The following is a 27045-nucleotide window of genomic DNA, read 5'->3' as shown; positions in this document are numbered from 1 at the left end:
GGTGCCAGGACGTACAACATACAGAGAGTAGGAAGGGAAGGAGGGGATGCAGAGTCTCAAGAACGATGCTGGAGAACACCCTGGAAGCAAGACCGTTTGGTCCACCGATCTGCCCTGTGTGGAGCAATCCAACGCATCGGGTCAGTGGGGTTCAGGGAACGTCTTTTAAGAAGGGGAACTTGGCAGGGACAGGGTAAGGCGTAAGGGACCGGGTTCAAAACCGAACACACAACGGCAGTCCATCATCAGGCTGCCATCATGGTCATCATCATCATCATCATCATCATGCACCTCCTGTCCTTCCCCACCCTCACCCTGTCCCCCCCCTCCACCCCCATCTGTCTACCCCCACCCTGTCCTTCACCCTCCTCTCCCCCCCTGGCCCCCACCCGCTCCCTCCCTCTCCCCCCCTGGCCCCCACCCGCTCCCTCCCTCTCCCCCCCTGGCCCCCACCCTCTCCCCCCCTGGCCCCCACCCGCTCCCTCCCTCTCCCCCCCTGGCCCCCACCCTCTCCCCCCCTGGCCCCCACCCGCTCCCTCCTCTCCCCCCCTGGCCCCCACCCGCTCCCTCCCTCTCCCCCCCCCTGGCCCCCACCCGCTCCCTCCCTCTCCCCCCCTGGCCCCCACCCGCTCCCTCCCTCTCCCCCCCTGGCCCCCACCCTCTCCTCTGAGCTCCGCTGAGCGCTGAGAGGAAAGGGGTTTTCAGTGGAGGGGTCCTGGCCTTGGGGTGGGGTAGGGTAATGAACGCAATAAAATTGATTGAATAAACTTAAGAAACATATTCACACATCCATATAAGAATCAAATTTTTCTTTCAGCAGGCTGGACTCACACACTCGAGTATCGTGGCTGAACACAGCTAGTGAAAATAAAAGCGGGTGAAGTCGATACAAATTCAAAATAAACCCAAGGCCTGACCTTGTTATTTTTAAATAAATCAAGATATCAAAATACGACATTTTGTGAAGGAAGTCAGTCAAGGGGAAAGTCTACTGTTTATCTTTGGAAGTGGAGTATGGTTGACAGTGAATCATTTATTATTAAGACAGGAATGAACGCATAATCAGAATGTAAGATCGTGCGTATATTCACCCAAAATCTCAGGAACACACACTCAAAATCGCTCACGTACAATAGCTATTAATAACTGAAACACCCGCAAGCTCTACTACAGTCCTGAGCTGCTTTCCCAACAGTGGAGTAGAACCCGTGCTATAGCTTTGATTTGTGCATATACACACGCACGCACGCACGCACGCACGCACGCACACACACACACACACACACACACACACACACACACACACACACACACACACACACACACACACACACACACACACACACACACACACACACACACACACACACACACACACACACACCTCCTGCTCCTTAAACCCACATCACATGCAGAAACACCTCCCTGTCACCTTGCCACCTACCCCTCCACGCTCGGTGACAAATAGTGACTGGGAGTTTATTAGAGGGGGGAGGAAGTAGAGATATGAGCACCCTGAAGCAGGAGGCATGAATCATGCCGTAACATTTGCTCAGAGCCTGTTGCCACTGTACGAAGGCACAGACAAATCTGAGTCGGTTCTCTCTGTTTCTGTTCTCTGTACGAAGGCACAGACTGATCTAAGTCAGTTTCTCCGTATGAAGGCACAACCTGATCTGAGTCTGTTGTCTAAATGAAGATGCAGACTAATCTGAGTCTGTTCTATTTATGAAGGCACGGACCGATCACTGAGTCGGTTGTCTGTATGAAAGCAGACTGATCTGAGTCTGTTTTCTGTATGAAAGCACAGACTGATCTGGGTCTGAGTCTTGTCTTTACGAAGATACAGACTAATCTGAGTCTGTTCTCTGTAGGAATGAGACAGACTGTTCTGAGTCTGTTGTCTATAGGAAGGCAGAGACTGATCTCTGTGTCAGTTGTCTGTAGGAAGGAGACAGACTGATCTCTGAGCACGGTGCGACTGTGGGAAGGCACAGACTAATAGCTGTTGCATAAACCTTAGCTTAGAGTAGCAGCTCAGGATGGAAGAAAATAAACAGGTCTTTCATATATCAGCGAACTATCTGGGGAGTGAGAAAGAGAGTGACAGAGAGCTGGGGAGAGAGCTAGGCAGTGAGCCAGAGAGGGGAAAGATAACTTGTCACTCATCCTTGGCTTCAAGTCTAGGTTTTTTTCCACATAGGAAAAACATTGCAGCAGGTTTGTGGAGCGAGAGCTTGAACTAGGCTCCTCTTCAGCTGAGGTGAATCGCAGTGACCCCCATCGATGTTGGGTCAAACCTTGCATGTACATAGCCTCCACATGGTACCTGACAGAGAACCACAGGTGTCCTGGGAGTGTGCTCCATATTCTGAACACAGCTCCATGATAACACCAACCCCCCCCACCCCCCCTAATCACCACACCGTCATTACCCCAGTGGACAGATAATCAACAAAGCTAATGTAGGTCTGCCGGAGAAAGACAAGAAAAGAAAATGAATTACGCCCATCGCTATGGAAACTACAGACCAAAATAGGGTAAGAGCACAGAGAATGCACTTTAAAAGAAAGTGTTTTTCTTCTTATTTTTTTTTTCGTAGCGCTATTAAATAATGGTTACACAAAATATTTTGTAATTTGCATTGTTATATTCCTCAATAAGGAACACAATAACATTTATCGATTTATTAGGCAGATTACTGAGAAAAACAAGATTCAGCTGTGTGTGTGTGTGTGTGTGTGTGTGTGTGTGTGTGTGTGTGTGTGTGTGTGTGTGTGTGTGTGTGTGTGTGTGTGTCTGTGTTCATTTGTTCTTGCCATTTATGCAAAATTATTGCATTGGATTAAATAAACAGCCCAAAAAACTCCATGGAAAACCAAGAATGATCTAAGGTTACAGTATCAGCTATTATCACAGAAAGTATGATGTTACCAAAAGAGACAAAGGTTATGAACAGGAAGCAAATCCCTGGCTGGGACTTTGCCTCTTTTACCGAGTTGAGAACCTCCAAAAGGTTTTTCAAACAGGAAGGGGATTTGTGGTGGTCCCACGCCACCAGAGGGGTGTCTCATATGGGGGTTGGTTTTATAAGCAGAGGGGTGTCTCATATCGGGGTTGGTTTGATAAGCAGCGGTAGAAGTAAAGCTTTTAACAAGAGAAAGTAGTCCTTCTACCACGGTACTGCTCTGGATGATTCAATAGAAGAAACAGAGACTGTGGGGAAAACAATGATGACACCCTTGCTGCGACAGCATGACGCAGACAAACAACTCTGGTAGGATGTCTCCATTAGGAGGCTAACCAGTAGCAAGCACCTTTTGGTTTGACATCTCCATTAGGAAGCTGACCACTAGCACGCATCGTTTACTGACCGGGTCATTTCCTTAGTCCTCACAAACAACAATTATTTACTGTATTGTCATCGCTTTGCTTGAACTCTACCTGAACTGAGTGGATGGAAACCTGTGATCTGTATTGAATGTTTGACCTGTATTGATCTGTATTGATCTGTATTGATCTGTACTGATCTGTAATTACCTCGGTGGGGCTCCGCCACGCTGGCCCGCAGCAGGCAGCTGAGCTGGTGGCCGTTGAGATGCAGGAAGCGCAGGCGGTCCCTGAGCGGCGCCTCCTCCACCACGGCCGGGATCAGGCGGCCCACGCTGTTCAGGGAGATGGGCAGGCCCAGGGCCAGCGCCAGGGTGGGGGGCAGGTCCACCTGCTCCACCACGCCGGGCGTCTCCATCCCCACTGGACACACACACACACACACACACACACACACACACACAATTAAAGATCAGACCCGCTTAAAAATGCACAGCAAGACAATGATATAGAACTAGCCCACTGCTAATAAAAAAATACAGAAACAACAATAAAGAACTAGCCCACTGCTAATGAACAAATACAGAAACACAACGATAAAAATCTAGCCCACTGCAACAAAAACTAAAACAGAAACACAACGATAAAGAACTAGCCCACTGCAACAAAAACTAAAACAGAAACACAACGATAAAGAACTAGCCCACTGCAACAAAAACTAAAACAGAAACACAACGATAAAGAACTAGCCCACTGCAACAAAAACTAAAACAGAAACACAACGATAAAGAACTAGCCCACTGCAACAAAAACTAAAACAGAAACACAACGATAAAGAACTAGCCCACTGCAAACACACAAAAACAAATGCGATGGTTGTTTTGTTTTTTAAGACAAGGCATTACTTCATTGCAGTTTTTGGTACAGGAAAAGTTCTGGTTGAGTTTAGTTTTCTTTTCTACATCCATGATATGAATTACAGGCCTTACACTTTTGACTCAATCAAAATAATTGTATCGATTTGCACATTTGGGTTGCGTCAATTTTCAATAGAAATTGCATTGGCCGTACGTTCATGGTTTCAGAGTTAGATTGATTGAAAGAAATTTAAGTGAAGGCCAAAAGTTTCAAATAAAGTGCAATTGCATCAGAACAAGCCTGAGGCCCCTCTGCCACACCACCCCAGTATCTGTTGCATTAAAGCTAATAAATCCTACGATTGTGGTCCCTTTAAGGCTAAACTACTGGATCAAGCTTTTAAAAAGAGGAAATGAATGCACTTAACGCCCTGCTTAAAGCCTCCAGAACCATTCCAGCGGATAGCACCAGAACCATAACAGAACTATGTTTAAAGTTTGTTGGAGGGAGTTAACAGGATGGTTTCATGGATTCCCGTTCGTATTTCCCATAGAAGTAGCTCGTTTGGCTGCAGGGACGCCTGCTGTGCTCAGACATAGCTAAAGCAAGAGGCCTATGGGCCCGGGCTCTCATAACTGGCAGCACGCCAGGCTGCAAAACAAGCTCCTCTTGCTGTAGTTTCCTGACAAAGACTCAATCGAAGTCCAGAATTTAATCCATTGCGCTCTGCTGGCCACAGCAATAAAATGTCACATCTAAGGCATGGAAATAGGTCTGAGAATCGATGGAAGTATCCCTTTAGGAAAACCTGACGAACCTCTCCCCTTCCCGGACTCGGATAAAGAAAGTATACTACTTGTGACGCCTGTTATCTGTGGTCCATGACCAGCTCAGCTCATTACTCCAACAGCAGGAAGGACGTCACAGGCTGGGCTCTTAACATCTGATCATAGGAATTTAAAACAGTCCGAGGTCTGCCTTCTGCTGTAACGGTGAACTATACGGTGAACTATGGGGTGGGGGGGTGGGGGGGGTGGGGGGGGTGGGGGGTGGGGGGGTGGGGGGGGGGGGGGTGGGGGTGGGGGGGTCGATAAACGCTGTTCCCCAAAGTGGTTCTGGGTGTATTTCTGTTCCTGGTCCCTTCTCCCGACCCCACTTGTGTAAGGCAACATTTTGCATTAACCTTACAATGTTTGCTCAGGTTTACGAGGGAACCCATTCAAGCGGTGACCTGCTTGCACACGTCGCTATCTATTTCCATCATAATATTCCACCCAATTTAAGAAATACAAACATCACTCGGGAGACGAGGGCTTTGATTGTTTCGCTATTTTTTTCCTGGCAAAAAGGCAAGGTTGTTGCTCGTTCATTCAACTGCCGCCAAGGTCGTATTGTAGTGGCGAGATAAGGAGTTCCTCTGTGGAGAACAGGGCCCAGGCAATGCACCAGCGTTTCTCTAGACTGAGGAATAAAAATGTATGCAGGTCCTGTGCATGTTGCCTTTGTGAACGTGACCTTCTGCCACTAAAAGCAACGTGTGTGCACTTCTAAAAACGCACAACTTCACTACTGGTAAAACAATCTAGAACATGAAATAAAAGAACAGCCCAGCTAATGAGACATGCCATGTTCTTTCATCTTCCGCCTTATCTTGTCAGGTAAAACAACCATATACCCGGCGACAGGACATTCCGTTGATACACTAATTACAATATTTGGCATGTTCAATTTCTAGGAGTTACGTGTGCATTTGGGCTGCTAAGTTTCTTTCATTGACAACTCAGAGCAGAAATTAATTATGTTCAAGGTGGAAACTGTAGTTTTTTTGTCAGGAGCGACAGCCTCTCTGGCAGTCGAGTCAGTCAGTCTTTAAACTCATTCGGGGAGCGGGCTGTTTCGCACACCCCGGATTCTGTTGCAGCGTGATTTTTGAAACTACACGATGGAAATACACCAAGTGTTTCACAGCCGTGGAATAATAGCGGAGAAAGAAGTAATTATCACGTATACACGTGGTCCTAACCGCATTCATCACACCGCCGATGATATGTTAATGCACTCTCACACATCTAGCCCGCATCCCCTCCAGTGGAGACGGGTGCGCGTCTGCCTGCGATGACGTTGACCTATATAGCCCAAAACTAGCGACGCGCTCAAGGTGCAGTTTCCCCTCACTCGGTGGATGTTCATTTTTACTCTCAATTTAGGGCACTGATGGGTTAACCTATACCTGATGGGTTGTATACGCATAAAATACCATGAAATAGTGTCTCGAATGTGTGACTTTACTTTAAGTACTGACTGTACCTTTCTGTACCATGCTAACTGTAGTGCTAACGCACACACACAAACCCCTCTACCACTACGGTTAATGAGGTGTGTGTGTGCGCGTGTGCGTGCGTGTGTTGGTCTGTGTGCGCGTGTGTGGGTGCGCTTGTGTGGGTGGCGTGTGTGCGTGGTTGCGTGTGCTTGTGCATGTGTGCGTCTGTGCATGTGTGCGCGTGTTTGTCTGTGTGCGAGTTGTCAACCACGAGGACCAGAGAGAGGCAGGGGACTGTGGTCAGGCGCGGGGAGGGTCTCTGGCGGACCAACATGACCGGGTCTCTCGTTAAGTCCACGATGATGAACCTCTGCAAACACCTTGCTCCCCACGCCACTGAGAGGTCGGTCCGTGCAGCGCACTGGTCTGAGTGTGTGTTCGGAGCGTGGGAAAACACAGGGGATTGCAAATATCAACCTTTCTTCCTCCGCCAAGGAATATGTCTTCGCCCTGCGTGTGTGTTTTGTCCATCTGTAGGTCTGTGTGTCTGTGTGTGTGTGTGTGTTGGACCTCTCAAAACGTTTTTTCACCAAATTTGATGGGTAGCTCGGTGATGGGCACGAGATGTTGAAGTAACCAGAGGTAAACTTCAATGCCAATCATTCAAAAGTGGGTGCGGCAGTGGTCGTGATACACCAGAAAGAAAGTGCAGGATTTCCCAAATGTTACCCAAAAAAAACATTCCCCCCCTGAAACATTTAACATTTGTCAGTATGGTTGCTGACCTTCCCAAGCCCCGCCCACGTTCTGTTTCTGTGTGTGTTGGCTGGCCACGCTATACTGAGCACATTTTCTCGTTGCATTTTATCTTTGTAGTTGACGAAGGATCATTTGCGGACAGAAAGATATGGCCTGGGAGAGGCAAGTCTGGGGCCCCCTGCTAGAGGTGGGGCCCCCGCGACCCGGCCCCGGATAAGAACATGACGACGAGGACAATTTGCTGATATTTGTCCCCGTGACGGGACATTTCAAATGAAGTGCAGCGACTACAGTGTTGTTTCCAGATTCCTGGGGAGAACCAAAGATTCCCCGGTAGGTTTGACTACAGTACAGGCGTGAAGGCTAGGTAGCTTGTGAGGGATCAACAGGAGCCGGGAGACGCTTACCTTTCCTCCTGAAGGCGGGGCTGACCAGCACCAGAGGGGTGTTGACCTCGGGCTCCGACGAGCCGCCGTGGCTGCCCGTCTCCGACATGCCGTGGTCCCCACACAGCACCAGCAGGTAGGGCAGGGCGCCCTCCGCCTCCTGCGGGGGGGGGGGGGTGCACCAGGGTTAATGGGCTCCAGCCGAGCGCTCACACGTGAATAATGCAGCGCTCTCCCGCCATGCTCCACACCAGCTAACAGCCAAGCGGCCTACTGCCTCACCTTCCACCAGCACCAGACCCCCGATAGAGCGAGATAACCCTGAACAACTCCACACATCCGGTACCCCCAAATTGGCGAGTGTGGGAGAGGTGCTGGTTTTTATAACGAAAAACTAAATTCAAATCTACAAGTTGGTACCACCTGTTGGAGAGGGAACTGGGATTGTGATTTAGGTTGTGATGTTGGGCTGAAAGAAATACCAGGTGTTACAAATCACCTCTTCAGGAAGAATCTGAAGCAGGCAATGCTTGAAATGTCATCCAATCAGAGACCAGTGTTGCAATTACTTGTGTTTGCGGTTTTGCTATCTTGACGTCAGTGTTTTTGACGCTGGGGTGATTAAACGGACGGCTCTGCGGAGCGGGAGGCAGAGTTAAACTCTCTCTGGCTCACATCCACCCCCGGGCTGAGCCGAGTGGCTGAGGTGACGAACAGAGGAGCAGCGTTGTTCACGGGGAGTTGTGTGACGGGCTTTGATCTCACCCGGGTTCCTCGCTCCCTCATTCCCTTTCAACTTCCCGATGAGAAGGCACGGGCGGAGGTGGGGAGGGTGACAGGGAGCTCCTGGAGGCGATGGGAGCCGTGCAGGTGATGGGGACTGGTGGTGGGGGAGAAGGGGGGCGGGGGTTGTTGTGGTGGGGTTGGTGGTATTGGTAGAGGTGGTGATGGTGGAGGGTGGTGGTGGTGGTATTGGTAGTGGTGGTGGTGGTGCTGGTGGTGGTGGTGGTGGTGGTGGTGGTGGTGGAGGTGGTTGTGGTGGTGGTGGTGGTGGTGGTGGAGGTGGTGGTGGAGGTGGTTGTCGTGGTGGTGGTGGTGGTGGTGGTAGTGTTGGTGAAAGACGTGGGTGGTTGTATTGATGGTGAAGGTGGTGATGGTGGTAGTGGTAGACTCACTGTGATACTCCATGTCAGGGGGAAAATGTGAAGGGATGACGACTGGGATTGATTAGAAGTCATTCATGACCGTACTTTCAACGAAGCAGAGAGATGAACAGAGAGAGGAAGACAGCGTGGGTAGGAGCTCTGTCCTAGATCTAGTCGCTGACCTCTGGGACGGCCCGCAGGAGCCCCTTGCTGCGGGCGTCCTCAGACGCCACAACAACACCCTGCCTCCTCTCTATGAATAGTGCAAAAGTTGACTCCTGCTCTCCGAGATGAAAGCCACGAGGAGCTGCCTCACGGGAGACGCTTTCCTTCGGTTCACAGGGAAGCTTTTTTAACCGATCCATCCACACAATACATAACAATGGGTGAATCAGATCGGAATTTATTACCCTTCCGCTGCAGGCCTGCGCATCCCCCCCACGGACAGCCTCCTCTCTCATCCATCCATGTTTCCGTGTACTAATGCTGCGCAGCTCAGTTCCCCTGGGAATAGTGTTGTTCCACAATGACAGAAACAAAAAAAAAAGGCATGGGCAGAAACAAGTGTTTTTTTGCAGACCCAGCTCGTCGTGACCGCGGTACAGGTGTTATGCAGGTGGGCCCGGCTCCCCGGCCGCATCCAGACTTTAATACAGCTGACGCGGTGTGTTGCACCAGACCAGACGTTTGGAGCCTACTGAGTGAAGCATCCTCTTCCACCTTTTGAGGATTTTAATGGGGGAGAGTGCGATAGTCTGCACTGCAGGTACAGCCATACACGTCCACACACACACACACACACACAGACGCACACACACACACCTCTCTGAAAGCCAGCCTCTGAATGCCTACACCTCGCTGCTGTGCGGGGACGGATCCGGCAGCTCTTTTGTAACTCTGGGAAGAGGCTGAGCTACCAGCCGCCTCGTTTAGACGGACTCCACAAAGGGAGAAGACTGCGCGCCGCGGCACGGCTGGGCGAAAGATGCCAGCACCGACCTGAGAGCTCATCCCTCATCAGGGTAAAAAAAATAATTAAAAGCCCAAGCAACACGCCAGTTTTACCTCTGCGCTTTTTTTTTGAGAGCGCGTCTGAAGCCCCCGCCGGGTTTATCCATATTTAGGTCAGCCTGGCTCCACACTAAAGTACGGCGCGCCCGCCGCACATGTTGCTGGAGCGGCGGGGTTCCGTCAAACGGATCACTGGCGGAACAGCCGGCGCTGCGCCATGCATTTGGCCTGGAAGCATAACCGAGCTATTCCCTTTGCCGTCACCGAAGCATCCCACCCAACCTCACATTAGCTGCTTACCCGGACACACAACACCTGATGCAACTGCTCACTGCTTCATACAACTTCCTCCAAAGTAGCTTCCATTGCACTTCTACTTTATTGTAATTTGTTTTTTTTGTTTTTGCGTTTCAATTGACAAAAACTGTTTTCATGGATGCCTTGCCGTGGCTCGCTAAAAGGAAACTCTTGCCTTGTTTCTCTCGCTCTCCATTTCCCCGCTCTGGTTCACAGGCCCAGCGGAGGGGAGATGTAAGACAGTGAGATGTGTGGACTCACGTTTGCATGACCAAATGCGAGCTGAAAGACAGCGAGACGGCATCTGCTCTCACCACATGTTTTACCGATTTCACATTAAAAAATGAACTGCCCGCACAAAGACACCTATGCACGCACTCACACGCACGGGCGCGCGCACGCACACACACACACACACACACACACACACACACACACACACACACACACACACACCTAGTAGTACAGAGTAAAAAATGATTAGTTTCAAAGGGACATTGCGGAATAAATAACACAGGTCGGTGTTGTTTGGACTTGAATATATAAACCAGAGAATCAACCACAGGTCCTCCCGCTTTTCCCCGGCCTCCCACCACGACCCTTGCTAAGACCTCTTCTTATTCACTCAGATGTGTTTCTGGAGGAGGAGCGGCGTGCGGCCGGCGGGGGGCGGGGTTTCACCTTAGAGACGAGCGCGCCGTGGATCTTCTTCAGCACGTCGTCCATCTCCAGTAGCTTGGGCCGGACCAAGGGGCTGCGGGGCCCGCTCACGTGCCCGATGTGGTCCAGGCCAAGGTAGTGCAGGATCAGGACGTCCCAGTCGTCCCGCTTCAGGGTGCTGTCCAGGTGCCGGGTCACGTTGTTGTCCACCTGGACAGACGGACGGACGGACCCACCGGGGAGGGGAGGAAACAGGTTAGAAGCAGTGGACACCACGGTGGAGGCGTCGGGTGGCTCAGGCTCGTGCACGTCAGCCCAGAGCCAGGTAGCCGAGGTCACCCAGGTGGATGACATCGTCGGTGCCCAGGTGAAGGCCCTGTCCGATTACCTGAGGAACTCTCTGGACACACGGCGATGAGGATGACTGCAATGGAGGCATCATGCAAAGTCTTCATTGCAAAAATGTGTTGGGCACGTCTTTTGTATATCGTGTGATTCACTTGGCACATGAAAATATGACGCAACAGTCAGTGGACGTTGATGCCCAGTAATCTCTCGAGTGGCGGAATTCAGTCAGACAGGGGCGAAAGCAATCAGGCTTTGAAAGCAATACAATAACAAAAGACCTACGTTCCTGAACACATTCACTCGCTACGACGAACAAGCCAGGGGACCCTACATTTTACATAACATTTAGGGGATTTTGCTGCCGCTTTTATCCAAAGCAACCATTACAATTCCTTCCCACACCAACGGCGGAGTCAACAATGCGGCTCGACAGCCAGCTCGTCAGGAGCAGTGGGGGTGAGGCGTCTCGCTCAGGGACACCTCGACACTCGGCTATGAGGAGCCGGGGATTGAACTAGCAACCTTCCGGTTACCAGTCAACCCGCTCTACCTCCTGAGCTACTTTCGACCCTTACCTCGGTGTAGTCGGACACGAAGAAGGAGGTGGTGCCGTCGCGCTCCATGAACAGCTTGGGGAAGAGGCGCAGCCAGGTGTCGTCCCCGTAGAAGATCATCCTCTTGCCCGCCGCCTTGGCCTGCCAGAGGAGGTTGTCCTCCAGCAGCGCCGGAGAGTTCAGGTTCATGACAACGTCGATAAAGCCAGGGATGCTGCCCGTGGTGAGGGCCTGGAGGGGGGAGGGGGAGGGGAGGAGGGACGCCCTGATGTCAGTCGAATCCACGGACCAGAGGGGCCCCCACTTTAATATCCTTTCAAAGCCAATCGAGCTGACTAAGCACTGTGTTGAAAAGTGCCTTTGGGTTAATGTAATCACTAAAAGCATCCTGCATGTACTAGCGAACCCAGCACACGTACCGAGCACGACAAGCAGCACTGGCACCGGTTGCTGCAAACAAGATGTAAGTAATCACTAAAAGCATCTAGCATGTCCCCGCAAACCCAGCCGTCGCATCAAACATGACAAGGATTACTGGCACATGTTTGCTGCCAACAAGATGTACCAATTTCTTGGGCTTGCGTCACGACACGCTAAATAAGACAAGCTGCTACACAACAACTACATCTCCTGGCATCACCCTCCCCCTCTCCCCCATGCAAACACCACCAGCTGGACTGACAGGGGAAACAATTGGCCAATTTGGGAGTCGTGGACGGCTTGTTGTGCTCCGCCCGCGTTGAGCCTCGTCCACACAACGGGGGGGGGGGGGCACAGAGGTGTTCGGATCATTCCAGAGAACCACAAAGGGAAGACGCCAGCCAGCCGGCTTTCTGCACCCCCCCCTGGTGTTAACGTGCTCTGCTTATCTGAACGGGGGCTGCTTTATGGTGGTGATTAGCATATGCTGGCAGATGCTTCAGTTGGTGTCGTTCAGATTGTTTAGGATTGTTTCTGTCTACGCTGCTAACAAACTAGGCTGTACTTAAAGATTCCTTCATTTCCCACGTTTACACCTGGAATTCCCAGAAGCAGCAAGCCTAAGCGATTAAATTAGCACTAAATTAATTGCCTTCCAGTTTTAGTGTTTGCTAACAAACATGCCCACATATTGACCGAGTTGTCCTTTAAAGTAGGCTGATCAGATTAACCCAGTGTGGCACCTTCTCTTAACCTTGACAAGACCTTATTCATGGAGTTACAACTTCATTAAATGCACTACCCACAACGTTAGTTAAAAAACGATGTTACTAAGTGATTTCTCCTGCAGGGGAGTTCAGATTAACCGAGATAGGAGCATGGTAGTGGACCTGCCTCCTGGTCTATTAGACCAGACCAGGAGAAGAAAACTAAGCCTGTCCCCATCTGAAAACAACCACATGTTTTTACAGTCATTCAGTTGACCTATATTAATGACAGATTAGCATAATGCAATCTCACTGACAGTACACAGACAAACATGTCATTAAAATGAATTAATAAATAAATCAACAACGGGACGAAAAGTTCAAAAGCAGAAAAACAAGTCGGCATCTCTGATAGAAGTTATGCTCCCCTCGATCCACTAACCGCACAGGGACACGCATGGAAATCTGGCGGCCATCAACCTACTAACTAACCCGCAGGGTTGGGATAAGGCCTGCACGATTCAGGGAAAAATATGAATCACGATTTTTTAGCTTAGAATTGATATCCCGATTCTCTGCCACGATCTTTTTCTCACGAAATGTAATTTTTATTACACACATGAACCATAACCAAAAAATGAAAATGACAGTACCAAACATAGTTTTTTGGCACCTCTAGCACGTTGCGTTTCATATGGCCCTTTATAACTGATTAAAGTGCAGTATCAAAATCTGAATGATTTATTTTGTACATATAGCAGCAGATTGTCTTTAATTGCTGCCCTTTTATAACTACTGAACCAACTCTACACACCTGTAAATTAAGGCTTGAAAAAAAGTGTGTGAATCGAGATCGCGATTTTATAACGATTTATCATGCAGGCCTAGTTGGGATACATATAAATCAAGAAACTTTGGATTTCTGAATTGTCTTGTAAATGCTCTCTCATTAGATTGCCTAGTCTTCCATTCCTTCTAAGGAAGGTATGGAAGACTAGGGCTAATCATAGGTTGACAACTTTAGACTGGAATCCTTTGTAAGACCAGAATATACCACAAATACGTCTGGTAGTAATGTACCTGGTTGATCTGGAATTATAGTTTTGACTTATTATGATTGTCATGGTCTTTATTATAAAATACCAAACTAAAACAGGAAGTATGTTTGGCTCTGGAGAGAAATAGAAGGGCACATCATATTCATGCGGCAGTTGTGGCATTAATAAAGGGTTGCAGAACAACATTTCTCCAGAAAAATACGAGCTCACGGTTTGTTTTTATTGTGGGATGCATACTTCCCAGTATATCCCCATAATATGGTAATAAAGTGTTTGTAACTATGCTTAAGGAGACATTGATGAAGCCAACTCTTTTCTAAGGAACTTTCCACTTGAGTCTGAGTGCTTGGCAGATGTTGAGCACAGTGAGGGACCTCCCTTTGTTGTCTTCCTCTATTGGCTGGGGAAGACACACTTTTGAAATATGTCATCTAATGGCAGGCCGTAGGACAGCGGCATCTCAGAAATAGCAACCACTTAATCTACAGACTGTGATGAATGTACTAGGGCAGATGTATATATAGGCCACAGTGGTTCAGTGTACAGTACTGCAGCACACTGTGCGAGCTGTAAACAAATTGAACCGGAGAGCCAGACATATTCTTAATGTAATGACCATGATGTCTAAAGAGATTTGGATTAGTTAGCTGTGTCATACCAGTTAACTGGGTGCAATGCAGTGATAAAATGATAGCGCTCATGGTGACATGGCTGTAATCTTCATCGCCCCCTGCTGACGAATCATAAAAATGCAATTTGGCTTTTTAGAACCCATCTTCAGTGTTTAAGGGCAGCAATAAAGGAAGATGAACGCAACCTTTTAGGCTTAATCGTATGTCTGTTATCTCTTAACCAAACATTAAACAATAATGTGACAACCATCCAATGTTTGAGAAATCCATTCTGCAATTAACAAGGCTATTCTTGTCTTACTTTTACCTTCAGTGCATTTAATTTAAGCCTTTTTTAATTGTTGCACGAGTAGAAGTGAATCATTTTACGGCTGATTCAGCATCTTCAGTGTGTGATCAGCATTTTTTAGCTGTGATCAACGCATTAGCATGTACGATAAATAGCCTTGTGAGACATGATTTGAATAGACCGCGTTGACAGGGTGTCTAATGGGGTCATTAATACCTCTCTGTAGGGCATTAAGGATCCTGTTATCTGGGGCGAGGGGGTGGCCGGCTCGCCGACTCCTCCTCTCCCACTTAGATGCAGGGACTCATCCCAAGGACTCATCCCAATACCACTGAAGCATGTTGAGCAATGCTGTGAATATTGTTCTGATCCAGGGGATCCCACACTGGAGAACTGCTAGCCTAGTAGAATAGTGCACCATGATTTCTTTTGGAAAATGTTTGCAATATGACTTCAGACATCCATAAAGCAATACAATTGAAAAGGTTGACATGACATGCTCAATATGACACCGCTGTGTGCAGTGGCAACACTGTACAAACAGTGTGGTCCCGGGTCGTTCATATAGTCGTTGTTAAAATTACTGCAAATCTGCAAGGAATTCATGCAATGAAAATGTGTTCAATAATAATAATAATTGATAATAATAATGTGTTTGTCTGCTTCTGCTCTACTCTGCCCTTTAATATGAACACCACACAGTGTGATTCATCTGTTACTGCTTGCTCACCTACAAACCTGTCATATACTGTACATGCCCCTCTCACTCTCATAATCCTGCATGCTGCCATGGATACTGAGCCACAGAGTAACACTCCAGTGTCGAAGTTCAGCTCCTGGTGTCTTTGGGGCCCTAAGCTGTCTCTACACTTCAAACGAAGGCTCTTGTGTTTTCTGGAAGGTTGTGTCTATCCAGCTAACCTTTCTCCCTTGACAACATGCCTCAACAACTCTGCTCTGGCAGAACTCTGATTTATTCTCACTGGCTCTGTTTGTGTCAGTGAATCCACCTGTTTAATTGTCTTTGGGAAAAAAGAGAGATATGCTCTTCAATACTGAAAATCTATTCACACATTCTGTGGTCAAAAGTCTAGCAGGGGGTAAATAAACTGCTGACATATTTGCCTGAAATATATGATCCCTAACATGATCCAGATTAAGAAAATATCTGATATCTTGAACACGGTATATGAAATACAAGACACAGACATTGCTTTTCTGAAGTTTGCGGGAGATATGCTAAGTATATTAGGTAGTGTCGGGGAGAGTAGTCTGAGCTTCTTGGAAGTGCATATTCAGGGGCAGTAGTCAGCAAATGGGTTCCTCATGGCCAATTTAAAGCATGGTTTAATGCAAGGTGTTGCCCTCAATTTGGAGATTCATATTAAAACAGCTTGTGCAGTCTTTGCTCTCATGAGATTTTTGGGGAATCTGCATATTTCCTGAGGGTCATCGTGACCCCATATCTGTCTGCTCTGAATGTGGAAATTAATTTCATGACTTGTCTACAAGCAGAACACGTAAACCTTTGAAATGGGTCTCTTCACCCAACAGCCACCTCTCACCTTAATGCGAGGCATGGTGACCGTGGGGGGTCTCGCCTTCGCCACAAAGCTGTGTGTTGACCCCCGCTCAACGAGGTGGCTTGTGTAGGGCATGTTCCCCCGTCCGTTGGGTCCAAACACAAAGTCCTCCCGGAGTGCATCCACCAACATGATGACCACCCTCTTGAACAGCGGGTCTGGGAGCCGGGATGCGTTGTGCGGACCACCTGCAAATGGATGGATGGACAGCATTTATACTGCGCTTTTCTAACCAGTGGCCAAAGCGACTTTCAACCATTCATACACATTCACACACCGACGGCGGAATCAACCATGCAAGGCGACAGCCAGCTCGTCGGGAGAATTTAGGGTGAGGTGTCTTGCTCAGGGACACCTCAACACTCGGCTAGGAGGAGCCAGGGATCTAACTAGCAACCATCTGGTTACCAGACAATCCGAGTGTGATGCATTAGGGTTTAGGACCAGAGATGAGAAGCAGGTACACTGTGATGCATTAGGGTCTCAGAACAGAGATGAGAGGCAGGTAGAGTGTGATGCATTAGGGTTTAGGACCAGAGATGAGGAGCAGGTACACTGTGATGCATTAGGGTCTCAGACCAGAGATGAGAAGCAGGTAGACTGTGATGCATTAGGGTTTAGGACCAGAGATGAGGAGCAGGCTGTATGAAGGTGTCACCCACCTGTCAGGGGCTCGGCAGGCAGGTCTGACAGCTTGTTCTTGGCTGAGACGGAGGACTTCACCGGCACAGGGAAGAAGCCCCGGAGGAAGAGTGCAATGCCCAAAACCTGGGCCATCATGATGAACGAAGTGAACACAGACGTTCGGATCTTCATGTTGACGTTTGACTCGTAGTGAGGAAGTTTAAAGAAGAGATGTGGTCAGCTAGCAAGAGGCAATGAAATGTCTGCAGACTATATACAAATGTCATGTAAATAATTTCCCATATTTATATGAATAAACGGCATATTGGAAGTCGAAACGAACGGCGTTCTACTATGTGAAATAATAGGTTTGTGGCCGAGATTAAATAAAGAGCGAGCATTGAGATTAAGCTTAATCAAAATGTTATGAGCTGCTTCCGGGTACTCTGCAACTACGGATGGTGTTTAGACTCAAACAGAACCAGTGCGCGCGTCCCGTCTCCAGAGAATAGGCTTCTGAACTGGCTGTACAGGTCACACACTACTGGAAGTTTGCATCATTGTGTGTCCCGCCTGAATTAATAATAATTAATAATCGAAAAAAACACATATTCCTATGATTGATGATCAAGGCCAATTTGATTGCAGAAATGTTTTCATTAGGATTATGCTGCAGTCATAGTGCATCAAAAAAAATCCCTCTATGGAGCTTGTCAGGTGACTTATATATTGTTATTTCAGCATGTTTAACCCTCTTTCCTACTCAACACAAAGATTTATCAAAATTTAAAGAAATAACTTATTTTATTTGTCAATTGTCCAGTTACTGCCCAAAAAACATATCCCCTCATAAAAAAAATAGGGTTACTAGCGTGGATGAATTCTAAACCACGAATGGTTGGACAAGCGAGTTGTATTCATCTACATTTAGCAGACGCTTTTATCCAAAGCGAATTACAATAGGTAGATTTGTCAGAGAAGGTTAAATCTCTTCAACCATCTCTTCAACCTTCTTGTATTCAACTCCTAAACGTCCGGGGACAGTGGAAGGAGCACACATCACACACATTGTAGCAGCAGTATAGTCATTTATTGGGGTCAGAGACGCTCCCTCTGGTCTTCCATAATTAAGCCCCTCAGAGCGTGAGTCTACTTGTCGGTCCTCTTGAGGACGTTGATGAAGGCGTCTTTGGGAACGTCAATGTTCCCGATGCGCCGCATCTTCTTCTTGCCCTCCGCTTGCCTCTTGAGCAGCTTCAGCTTGCGGGTGATGTCCCCGCCATACTGCGGACACAAACACACGCAACGACAACATCTTTAAACGGTCCGCAGCGCCTCAAGGTTCAAAGTTTTCCGAAAGATGGTTTATCGGTTTTACTTACACATTTGGCGAGGACGTTCTTTCTAAACGGCTTTATCCTAAAAACAAGACACAAAACCAAATTTATGGATTTAACACAATATCTCGATATGAGCATGATTACTATTTAGTTTTCCAGAATATGTGACAGTCCTATTACAGTCATATCTGGCTATTTACTTAAGCATTTACTTTATAATCTATTTTTGTTTTTTTATTTTATTGTATCTTATCCTGTACTTTCCACTGCTGTCAGGCTGTTGGAACAAAGGATTAACAAAGGATTAATAAAGTTGTTATTGATCTATCTATTTCCTGACAGAGTAAAACAAACTACTTCAGGACATCATGTCCAAAACAAACTACTTATCGCCCAAACCCCAGGTCTTGTCTCTCACGTCTCTCTGGCGATGACCTTACTCCCGATGGCTGCTTGGACAGCGATCTCAAACATCTGCCTGGGTATGGAGCCTTTGAGACGCTCACACATGGCCTTCCCCATGCTGTAGGCCCTCTGTCTGGGGATTTAGAACCAAATAAAATGTATGATGTATGATATGGAAAAAGAAACTCTTGTGATCAACTTGGAATCCTCCTTTCCTCGAAAACCCTAAGTCATCCTTAAAGGGGTGATATCCTGCTTTTACGACTTTTCCCTTTGCTTTAGACTGTTCTATGCCATTTGTATACATGTTTTACAACTGGTTAGCTAGAAAAATATAAGTCCGAGCCAGGGGGAGTCTCGCACCGACCGAGAACGCCCCTCAATGAGGGCGTAAAAACAGCTTGTTTTGCTCAAACTTTACCTCTGTGCAGAAGTCGTACCTCCCGGCTACCTGCTATGTTTATAACTTGTGATTTTGCAGACACACGCGAAAAAAAGCGTTCAACCAATTGCAACAGAGCGTACGTGCTGACCAATCAAAGCAGACTGGGCTACCCGGGAGGGGGGCTTTAAAGCGACATGATACAATCAGACAGTTTTTGAAAGATGCTGAAATTGGTTTTGCAGAAATGACCAGTGTGAGAATAATAAGGGGTATTTCGTACATAGAGGCATAAAAACATTCTAATAGTACCCCCAAAAGAAATTATTAACCCTCAAAATGCATGATATGGGATCTATGAGCATCCAAGAGGAACTGAATGTGCTTTACTCCCCTGATTATATGAGATAATGGTTTATTATTCTGCCGTCATTCAATCATGCTTAAAATCTGGCGGTCATGATAAGCTGTCATCTTAATTGATTAAATTACAATGCCAATCACAGATATTAAGTGAAAAAAATATTCATCTCCCAGCCCTTGAAGAGCAGGTCTTCAACTCCCACCATGTCGAACTATAGACATGGTGGAACATCTTAAAGCAAAGGGCCCCTCTAAATGGATCTACTCTGCTTAACAGGGCGTCCTGGCCTTGCTTGTGCCTGCTGGTCACGTATCATAACTTTTGACAGCCCTGGCATCCGCCTGTAAAGAGACAGACTGCGGCGTGATTGGCACGTCGCCTAGAAACGAGCAGCGACCCGGGAGGTGTGATTGGCCAGGCTTCAGGGAGCAGGCCGCTGCTGGCCTAGTGTAGCGCCCTTCAATTAGCTTAGCGGCTAGGGTAATACATTAAATACAGATTGGCCCATCCCACTTTTTTTTGCAAGCATCTTAGTGAGAACGTCCTTGTGGAGGGAAGGTTAAAGAAGGAAAGCTCTCCGCCCATCTTGGTGTGTGAGTGCCCAGTAAGGCGGGCCTACAGGGTGCACCATGTTCGACACAATCCCATTATATTAATGTGTTTGGTTTTTGCTTATTCAAGTCAATTACATTTAGCCAACGTGTTATATATTATATTACCATGTTTTGTTTTGTCTTTACTTAAGTCAATTACATTAAGCCAATGTGTTATATATTATATTAACAGTTTTGTTTTCTCCTTATTTAACTCCATTACATTTAGCCAACATGTTATGTATTAAATTAACATGTTTTACTTTCTCTTAAGTTAAGTAAATTACATTAGGCAATGTGTTATATATTATATGAACATGTTTTTGTTTCTCCCTATTTAAGTAAATTATATTTAACCAATGTGTTATAAATATATATATATACATATATATATATTTATATATACATATATATATACATATATATATATATATATATACACATATATATATATATATATATTCTGACAATGAAAGATTATATTGGAAATCAATGATTTTGAGAAACTGAAAGTATGAAAACTGATCCAGGAAAAACCCATAGCTTTATCAATAAAATATTTATATGGGATTTTTTTGGGGGATTTTTATACAACACCCTATAAGACAATGTATTTTCATACATCATCTAAAACGGAAGAAGTACCTGTGCACAATCATGGTGAGCTCCTCTACAGATTTCCCATTCAGCAGAATATCCATCTTGATCAGATCAGCAGCCTGGTAGCCTGCATTCTCATAATCAAAGCTGTGGAGGGGAACACAAAGACTCATCCACATCGATATGACAATAAAAATCCCATAGCAAAGCTTTGGGTTCGGGTATTAATGTCGAGTTAATAACAGGCGTGTTCAACAGTAAATTTAGCCTCACTCGTCCTCAACTCAGTTACCATCAGCTACAGTTACAGTTTCCACAGTAAACAATGCTGACCATATTTTATTGCCTTCACATATAATCCAAACTCGAATTATGTTACTCCACCAGATTGTCCCATTACCTGGCATAACCGGACGACAAGGACTTGAGGAGATCGTAGAAATCCACCACGATTTCATTCAAAGGGAAGATGTACTTCATCATAACTCGATGCTCATCGATGTACAACATATTCTCCTGCGTCGCTCTGCGATTCTGCGACACAGGAGGACAGAGAGAGGCTGTTGATTGTTGTTCAATTGTTAGTTATATTAACAATATCTTCAAAAAGTGTATGAGTGTACGTTTTTTGAATGGATGCATCTCCTTTTCTACACAATAGGCCAACGCATCTAAAACGAAGGAAATTAATTAAAAATGCCAAAGGAAAATGAAAAAAACAACAACACTACATGTTAAGGACTTTATTTGTGTCGCATAAACTTGTTTCATAAACTTGGGCAATATGTCCAAGAATGTTTAATTGTTGTAGCTTTAGCACAACAACACAACCCACTAATATTTTTTCCCCAAGATCTATAGCTCTCACTCAGCTGCTATTTTCTATTTGTGTTTAGTTTGCTATTCTTGTTATGCTACCATTAAATCTTTCCCTTAATGCAGCCATTACACTCCTACCCATTCCTGGACAGAGGGATCCCTCTTCCTATGTTCGTTCTCAAGGTTTCTCCCCTGTTCATTTGAGTTGTCCCCTGCCCTTTGTGTGGCGGGATGTCATAAAGTGATTGCAACATGTACAGTATCGCAGTGTACCAGGCAGAGGCTCATGATCTGTCCGGTGAAGGTATCCGGGGTCAGGATGGTTCCCATCACCATGGGCTCCAGGTACTCCGAGACCACCGAGCGCTCCGGGAACTGAGCCGGGTTCACGATGGTGATCTCCTCACTACCGTGCTCCTGAGGATAAAACAGGACACGAAGCAAAGCCCTCCATTAGATGAACAGGGTCCATCAACCGTTAGCCTGTTAGAAATAAGGGAGAGAAGTTCACAGCCATAGACTCAGAGGGGCTTTAATATCTGAGAGTGGTAGAGAGAGAGAGCAGAAAAGAGTGTAAAAGAGCAGTATTTTGAAACGTTTCTCTGCCGTTAAGATGATTACGTGTGCGCTGATGTGATTGACAGGCAAGATGGATTCCAGTCAGGATGGAGATCACTGATTGGTCTGAAATGAGCCAGGCACGGTCGAAAGAAGCTCATACGGAGATAGGGGGTCGCAACTTGAAACAGATGTTCCCACATCGATGTTCACTCACTAACAGCTGAAGGATGGCTATGGCATTTCTGAAAAATAACACTCAAATAATAGCGCTTAAATTTGACCTACAGCAACTTTAAAATAAAATAAACGATTGTAAGTGACCTTATATAATTGTTAAATTTTATACTATCTAATTAGTTTACTGTATTAATGTCATTACATATTTGATTGGACTAACTGGGAAACCTTATTATCCAATTTGATGGAATACATTTTCTTCTTGCTCGGCCTGGTGGCAATAACTGGATTGCATATTCCAGATTCTAGAAGGTGCAATTCAGAATTTTACGGCATTTAAGTGTTTCAGATACTTCCCTTTTCCCCAGGACATTTTGTGTGACACCGTTTTGGTTTATTGCCTTGTAAAATCAAGCATAGAAATGCATAAATTGTCCAAATAATTGCATCCAGTTTTGAGGCTTCTAAATGCCGAACTGGCCGAGACGGGGCTGGCGGTGGCTCAGAGCACCACTGCACTGCTGTCTTCCTCTCACTCTCTGGCTGTCCGTCCACGGGAATAGGAAGGGCTGACAGCAGCAGGGGGAACACTGCACTGCCCGTCAGCCAGCAAAGCACATCCCTGACAGCTCGATACGGGTCCATAGGAGCCCGGCTACCAGGAGCCCTACCTTGATGAGTCTGGCTGAGGACAGCCTGGCCTTGTAGGGCACAGTGGGGGCCGTCACCACCACGTTGGCGTTGTACTCCTGCTCCAGCCTCTGGTTGAACACCTCCATGTGGAGCAGGCCCAGGAAGCCCAGCCTGCAGGGGCGGGGTTTGGGGAGACAGGGAGGTTCATTTATTGGCTCCTTGTTAAAATTCGATGTGATTCCCTGGATTTTTCTGGTAAAACTACCACTTGCCCTGCAGGCGTCTTTGAAGTGTGAGTTTGTGTGTGTGTGTGTGTGTGTGTGTGTGTGTGTGTGTGTGTGTGTGTGTGTGTGTGTGTGTGTGTGTGTGTGTGTGTGTGTGTGTGTGTGTGTGTGTGTGTGTGTGTGTGTGAGAGAGAAAAAAAAGAGAGAGACGAGGAGCTCTGACGGGGGGGGGGGGAGAGAAGAGAGACGAGGAGTTCAGACGGGGGAAGTGTGTGTGTTTTGGGGGGGGGGGCACTTATTCTGACGGCCGTGTTTCCTATTATCGCATCGTTTTCTGCGTTACCAACGTCATCTATGAGCACAATATATCATACTTAACTTTGGTAAAACGGTGGCCGACCGTCTTCTCTGTGCCAAATATCCCGCTGCTTCGGGTTTTCCTTTGATAGGCGCGTTGAGAGAAGGAGCGGGCGAATCAGCTGTTTATAAGTGTACCCGCGTACCACTGGCATGAATGCGCGCTTGTCTCTGTGTGTGCATGTTCGTGTGTGTATGCATGCATGAACGACAATGTCAGGGAGACAGAGTGCTATGAGGAGATGAATGAACGGAACGATATTTATATTTAAAAATCGCAAAAAAAGAAAGAAAAAAAGAAGCAGAATCAATTTGTGGCCCTCGGTGTTGATTCTGTGGCGCTGCACCACACATTGGTCTATGTATGGGAAACACTGGTGTGTGTGTGTTAAACTATATAACACTGTGTCATTTGTGAAGAGGATCCATTTGCATATACTGATTATTAACTATTTAATCAAAGCAACCAGGCAGTATAATCCAATGAAATGGCACCATTATGGGGAAGGGGAAGGTTATTGCAATTTCTATTGCATAATGTTTGCGGTTTGCATTTGAAGATGATTTCATTTGTATTAATGTAGTTGTGTAGAAGTGCTGTAAGGTGATGTAAGCCACATCCCTTCCTGTGCAAGAGTATTACTCATTAAACAAAGACAGCTTTGAAATGAGGTCGTAATAGAATGAATGAAGGTAGACAATAAGCAGGGTTTAATCCAGGTTGAAGACAACATCTCAGCAGTGTTTCTTCAGAGTTTGAGTACAGTACAATAGTAATCCATATTACAGTACTGATGAGTAGCACAGTGGTAATATACACCTGGTCAGAGTTCACAAATTCTCTGCAGGGCAACCCCCTCCCAACCCTCTTACTTATTGTATGTTGTACGCCTTGGCACTTAATGTATGTCGTACTTAGTTATAGTACTTAGTCATGTAGCATCTTATCCTAGCTATCTCTGTTGTATACGGGTACTTGGTTAACCTAGCGATTGTTAGTGCTTGGCACTTGGTTCTATGAACATCCTTACTGTACCGACAGCGATATATATGTTGCTTCACCTTCTTCTGACAAATTGACTCATGTAAGTCGCTTTGGATTAAAGCGTCTGCTAAATGCCATAAATGTAAATATATACTATATATGTGTATACAACATGTACCTCCAGCCAGCTCCCAGAGCCATGCTGCTGTCCTTCTGCACCGTGACGCTGGAGTCGTTGAGCGTCAGTTTGTCTATGGCGCTGCGAAGGCCGGTGTACTCTGATTGGTCCATGGGATACATCCCTGGGTTACAATACAGAGACAGAGAGGCACGGGAGAGACACACTCAGAGACAGAGATGCTTGTGCTTTGGCAATATAAATATATGCTTTTCATTCCAATAAAGCCCTTTGAATCCTGAATCTAGAGGGAGAGGGAGACAGGGGAGAGAGAGAGCTAGATATGGGAGAGTCAAGTGAGTCATAAAAGAACAGCAGGGTTGTTTTCATTTGATTTCGGAACTAGAAGTTTGGCTTTAGCTATGCTAGGCTATGCCATGGCCAAACCTCTGGGGGATACGTGTAAAGTGCCTGGGCCAAAAACAAGAATGTGCAAGGAGTGGCAGTGAGTCCTGATTTGTGACGGACATATTCTTCCAAAGACAAAACCAATTCCCGACTGGCAAGATGGAGTTTTCAGAAGACTTTAATAATATTATTTCTATACTGGCAGGTCTACAGCGCGGGTTTGATTTTTAACCCTTACAGACACTTAGTCTAATGACGTTGGACTTTTTAAAGTGCCGTCCCAACGGCTCCAGGAAAGGTTCACCAGGGCTTGCCAAGTTTATGCTTGCTACTGGCCAAGGAGGGATGGACAATGGGAAGACGATCTTGGCCTTTGAGTTACCAAGCCACTCCTGGATCTGAGTAGTCATATCCAGTTTGTTGTGGTCACACAGGTCAGTTTGTTACCAGGAGGGATTCAACCATGTAACGCAGATCTCCCCCCTAAGCAATAGGATTTCTCAAAACTAATTTGAAGCACAAGACCTCTTCAACCTAGATCTGAGCTCGTCTGCCATCAGACCATGGATGTTATTCTAAAGTCTGAGTTGTAAGAATAACAACACAAGCTCATCATGCGCTCACCACCTAATGCAGCGATTGTTTTATCGCATTCTAAATCCCATGTCCTATGTTTTGAGTGTTTGCCTAGCTGTGCGGCCCTCACCGGCGAACACCATGGCCTTGGCGGGCTTGAACCCGGGCAGGGCGTCCACGGGGTGCTGCAGGTGGTACAGCGTGTCCCCGATCTGAGCCTCCTTCACATCCTTCATCCCCGCCACCATGTAGCCCACCTGCCCGGCGTACCTACACACACACACACACACACACAGACACAGACACAGACACACACACACACATACACACAAACACACACAGGGGGCTTATTGACTGGTTACCGTCATCTAGCGATTTATGTCCCAGCACTGGTCTGGCCCTAATATAAACACAGTGCATTGTACTTAATGTAGCTCTACAATGGACACGCCAATTGTAAAAACAAACATTCATTATTCATCAAGTGCTTCCTGTGGTCGGTCTGGCTCAGACATAGCCTCTTGTTCCCAGAGTAAGACTGATTATCCAGCAGGGATAGGGAGTGATGGGTGGGGGGGCTTACAGTCCGCCTGTGGGCTGCTCGTGCGGCCGGAGAAGCCCCAGCTCCTGGACCTCGTAGCTCTTCCCAAGGAACGCCGAAGCGATGCGGTCACCTTTCCGCACCTGGCCCCCGAACACAGCCACGTTGGCCACGACCCCTCGGTAGTGGTCGAAGCCCGAGTCGAACACCAGCGCTTTGAAGACGTCGTCCTTAGAGGCCGTCGGCCTGCGGTCGATCAGGACAAAAAGGATAAATGTGAGCTTTCACCCACACAGATCGCCTGGTTTACAACCGTACGAGCAATTAATAAAGAATGGATATAATGGAAGGACTTATGGGATAAGGGAGGCAACTCACGGAGGGACTCTCTCCACGACCTCCTGAAGCACTCGGTCAACATTGGTTCCAAGTTTAGCTGAAATCTAAAGGAGAGGTGAAATAATATTAACAATAAATGTTCAAAGGGTCGGAAGCTCCGTTTGACCTTCTCGAGTCAAAGTATAATTCAGTAAAACATAAAAGCACGTTAAAGCAACACCTAGGAAAGGTAGGCAAAGAAAAAAGACCTTTCCAAAAAAATCTACTAAAGGTATCAAAACCCATCAAAAACTATTTTTTCCAGGTCTTAAGTAATTCTATTCCAGTGATGAAGTGATAATGACCTATCATAGCTGGCAGCTCCCTTTGTAATGCAAAGTGATGCGGTGCAATGGATCCTGCATCGCAATCGCTGTGTTGACAGGCTAAAAGTTCCCTTGATCAGATTATTTCAGCGCCAGAGATGATGATAAGGCTGCAGGTGCACTCTGTCGACAAAGCAGAGGAGCTGTTCGCCCACGAGCTCCCTGTCTACCTCATCACCAAACCCCCGCTGAAAACCACACAGGGGTGGAGTGCTGCACACGTTGTCGACGCACCCGTATACACTCCTCACTTGGAATGTCAAACACCTTCTCGATCTGGGCCTCGACCCTCTCTGGGTCTGCGTTTTTCAGATCGATCTGAAAAGAAGAAGATCCA

General features: G+C 46.8%; 2 protein-coding genes across 3 annotated transcripts in view; both read right to left on the bottom strand.

Annotated features, from left to right (window-relative positions):
* Positions 1 to 17357, bottom strand: part of pigg (phosphatidylinositol glycan anchor biosynthesis class G (EMM blood group)) — a 54418-nt gene extending 37061 nt beyond the window's left edge. Inside the window, exons 1-6 of the mRNA XM_079745433.1 lie at positions 16960 to 17357; positions 16280 to 16485; positions 11630 to 11839; positions 10728 to 10916; positions 7615 to 7753; positions 3541 to 3753 (exon numbers count right to left, since the gene is read on the bottom strand). Of these exons, the coding sequence (XP_079601559.1) occupies positions 3541 to 3753; positions 7615 to 7753; positions 10728 to 10916; positions 11630 to 11839; positions 16280 to 16485; positions 16960 to 17113 (1111 nt within the window). The 5' untranslated portion in view covers positions 17114 to 17357. The remainder of the gene's footprint in view (positions 1 to 3540; positions 3754 to 7614; positions 7754 to 10727; positions 10917 to 11629; positions 11840 to 16279; positions 16486 to 16959) is intronic.
* Positions 17358 to 18024: 667 nt separating this feature from the next.
* The window catches only part of guf1 (GTP binding elongation factor GUF1), a 12764-nt gene continuing 3743 nt past the window's right edge, over positions 18025 to 27045 (bottom strand). The window contains exons 6-17 of one of the 2 annotated variants that reach the window (XM_079744325.1): positions 26943 to 27026; positions 26383 to 26447; positions 26047 to 26250; positions 25594 to 25733; positions 24540 to 24663; positions 22834 to 22966; positions 21698 to 21841; positions 21006 to 21139; positions 20651 to 20752; positions 18680 to 18799; positions 18304 to 18340; positions 18025 to 18205 (exon numbers count right to left, since the gene is read on the bottom strand). In XM_079744325.1, the coding sequence (XP_079600451.1) occupies positions 18071 to 18205; positions 18304 to 18340; positions 18680 to 18799; positions 20651 to 20752; positions 21006 to 21139; positions 21698 to 21841; positions 22834 to 22966; positions 24540 to 24663; positions 25594 to 25733; positions 26047 to 26250; positions 26383 to 26447; positions 26943 to 27026 (1422 nt within the window). In that variant the 3' untranslated portion in view covers positions 18025 to 18070. Of the gene's footprint in view, positions 18206 to 18303; positions 18341 to 18660; positions 18800 to 20650; positions 20753 to 21005; positions 21140 to 21697; positions 21842 to 22833; positions 22967 to 24539; positions 24664 to 25593; positions 25734 to 26046; positions 26251 to 26382; positions 26448 to 26942; positions 27027 to 27045 lie in introns of both variants that reach the window. The other variant, XR_013812131.1, reaches the window with a different exon arrangement.

Source organism: Pollachius pollachius (assembly GCF_949987615.1).
Source record: "Pollachius pollachius genome assembly, chromosome: 10".
NCBI lineage: Eukaryota > Metazoa > Chordata > Actinopteri > Gadiformes > Gadidae > Pollachius > Pollachius pollachius.
Note: the sequence above shows the minus strand (reverse complement) of the source record. Positions and strands in the feature narration are given on the sequence as shown.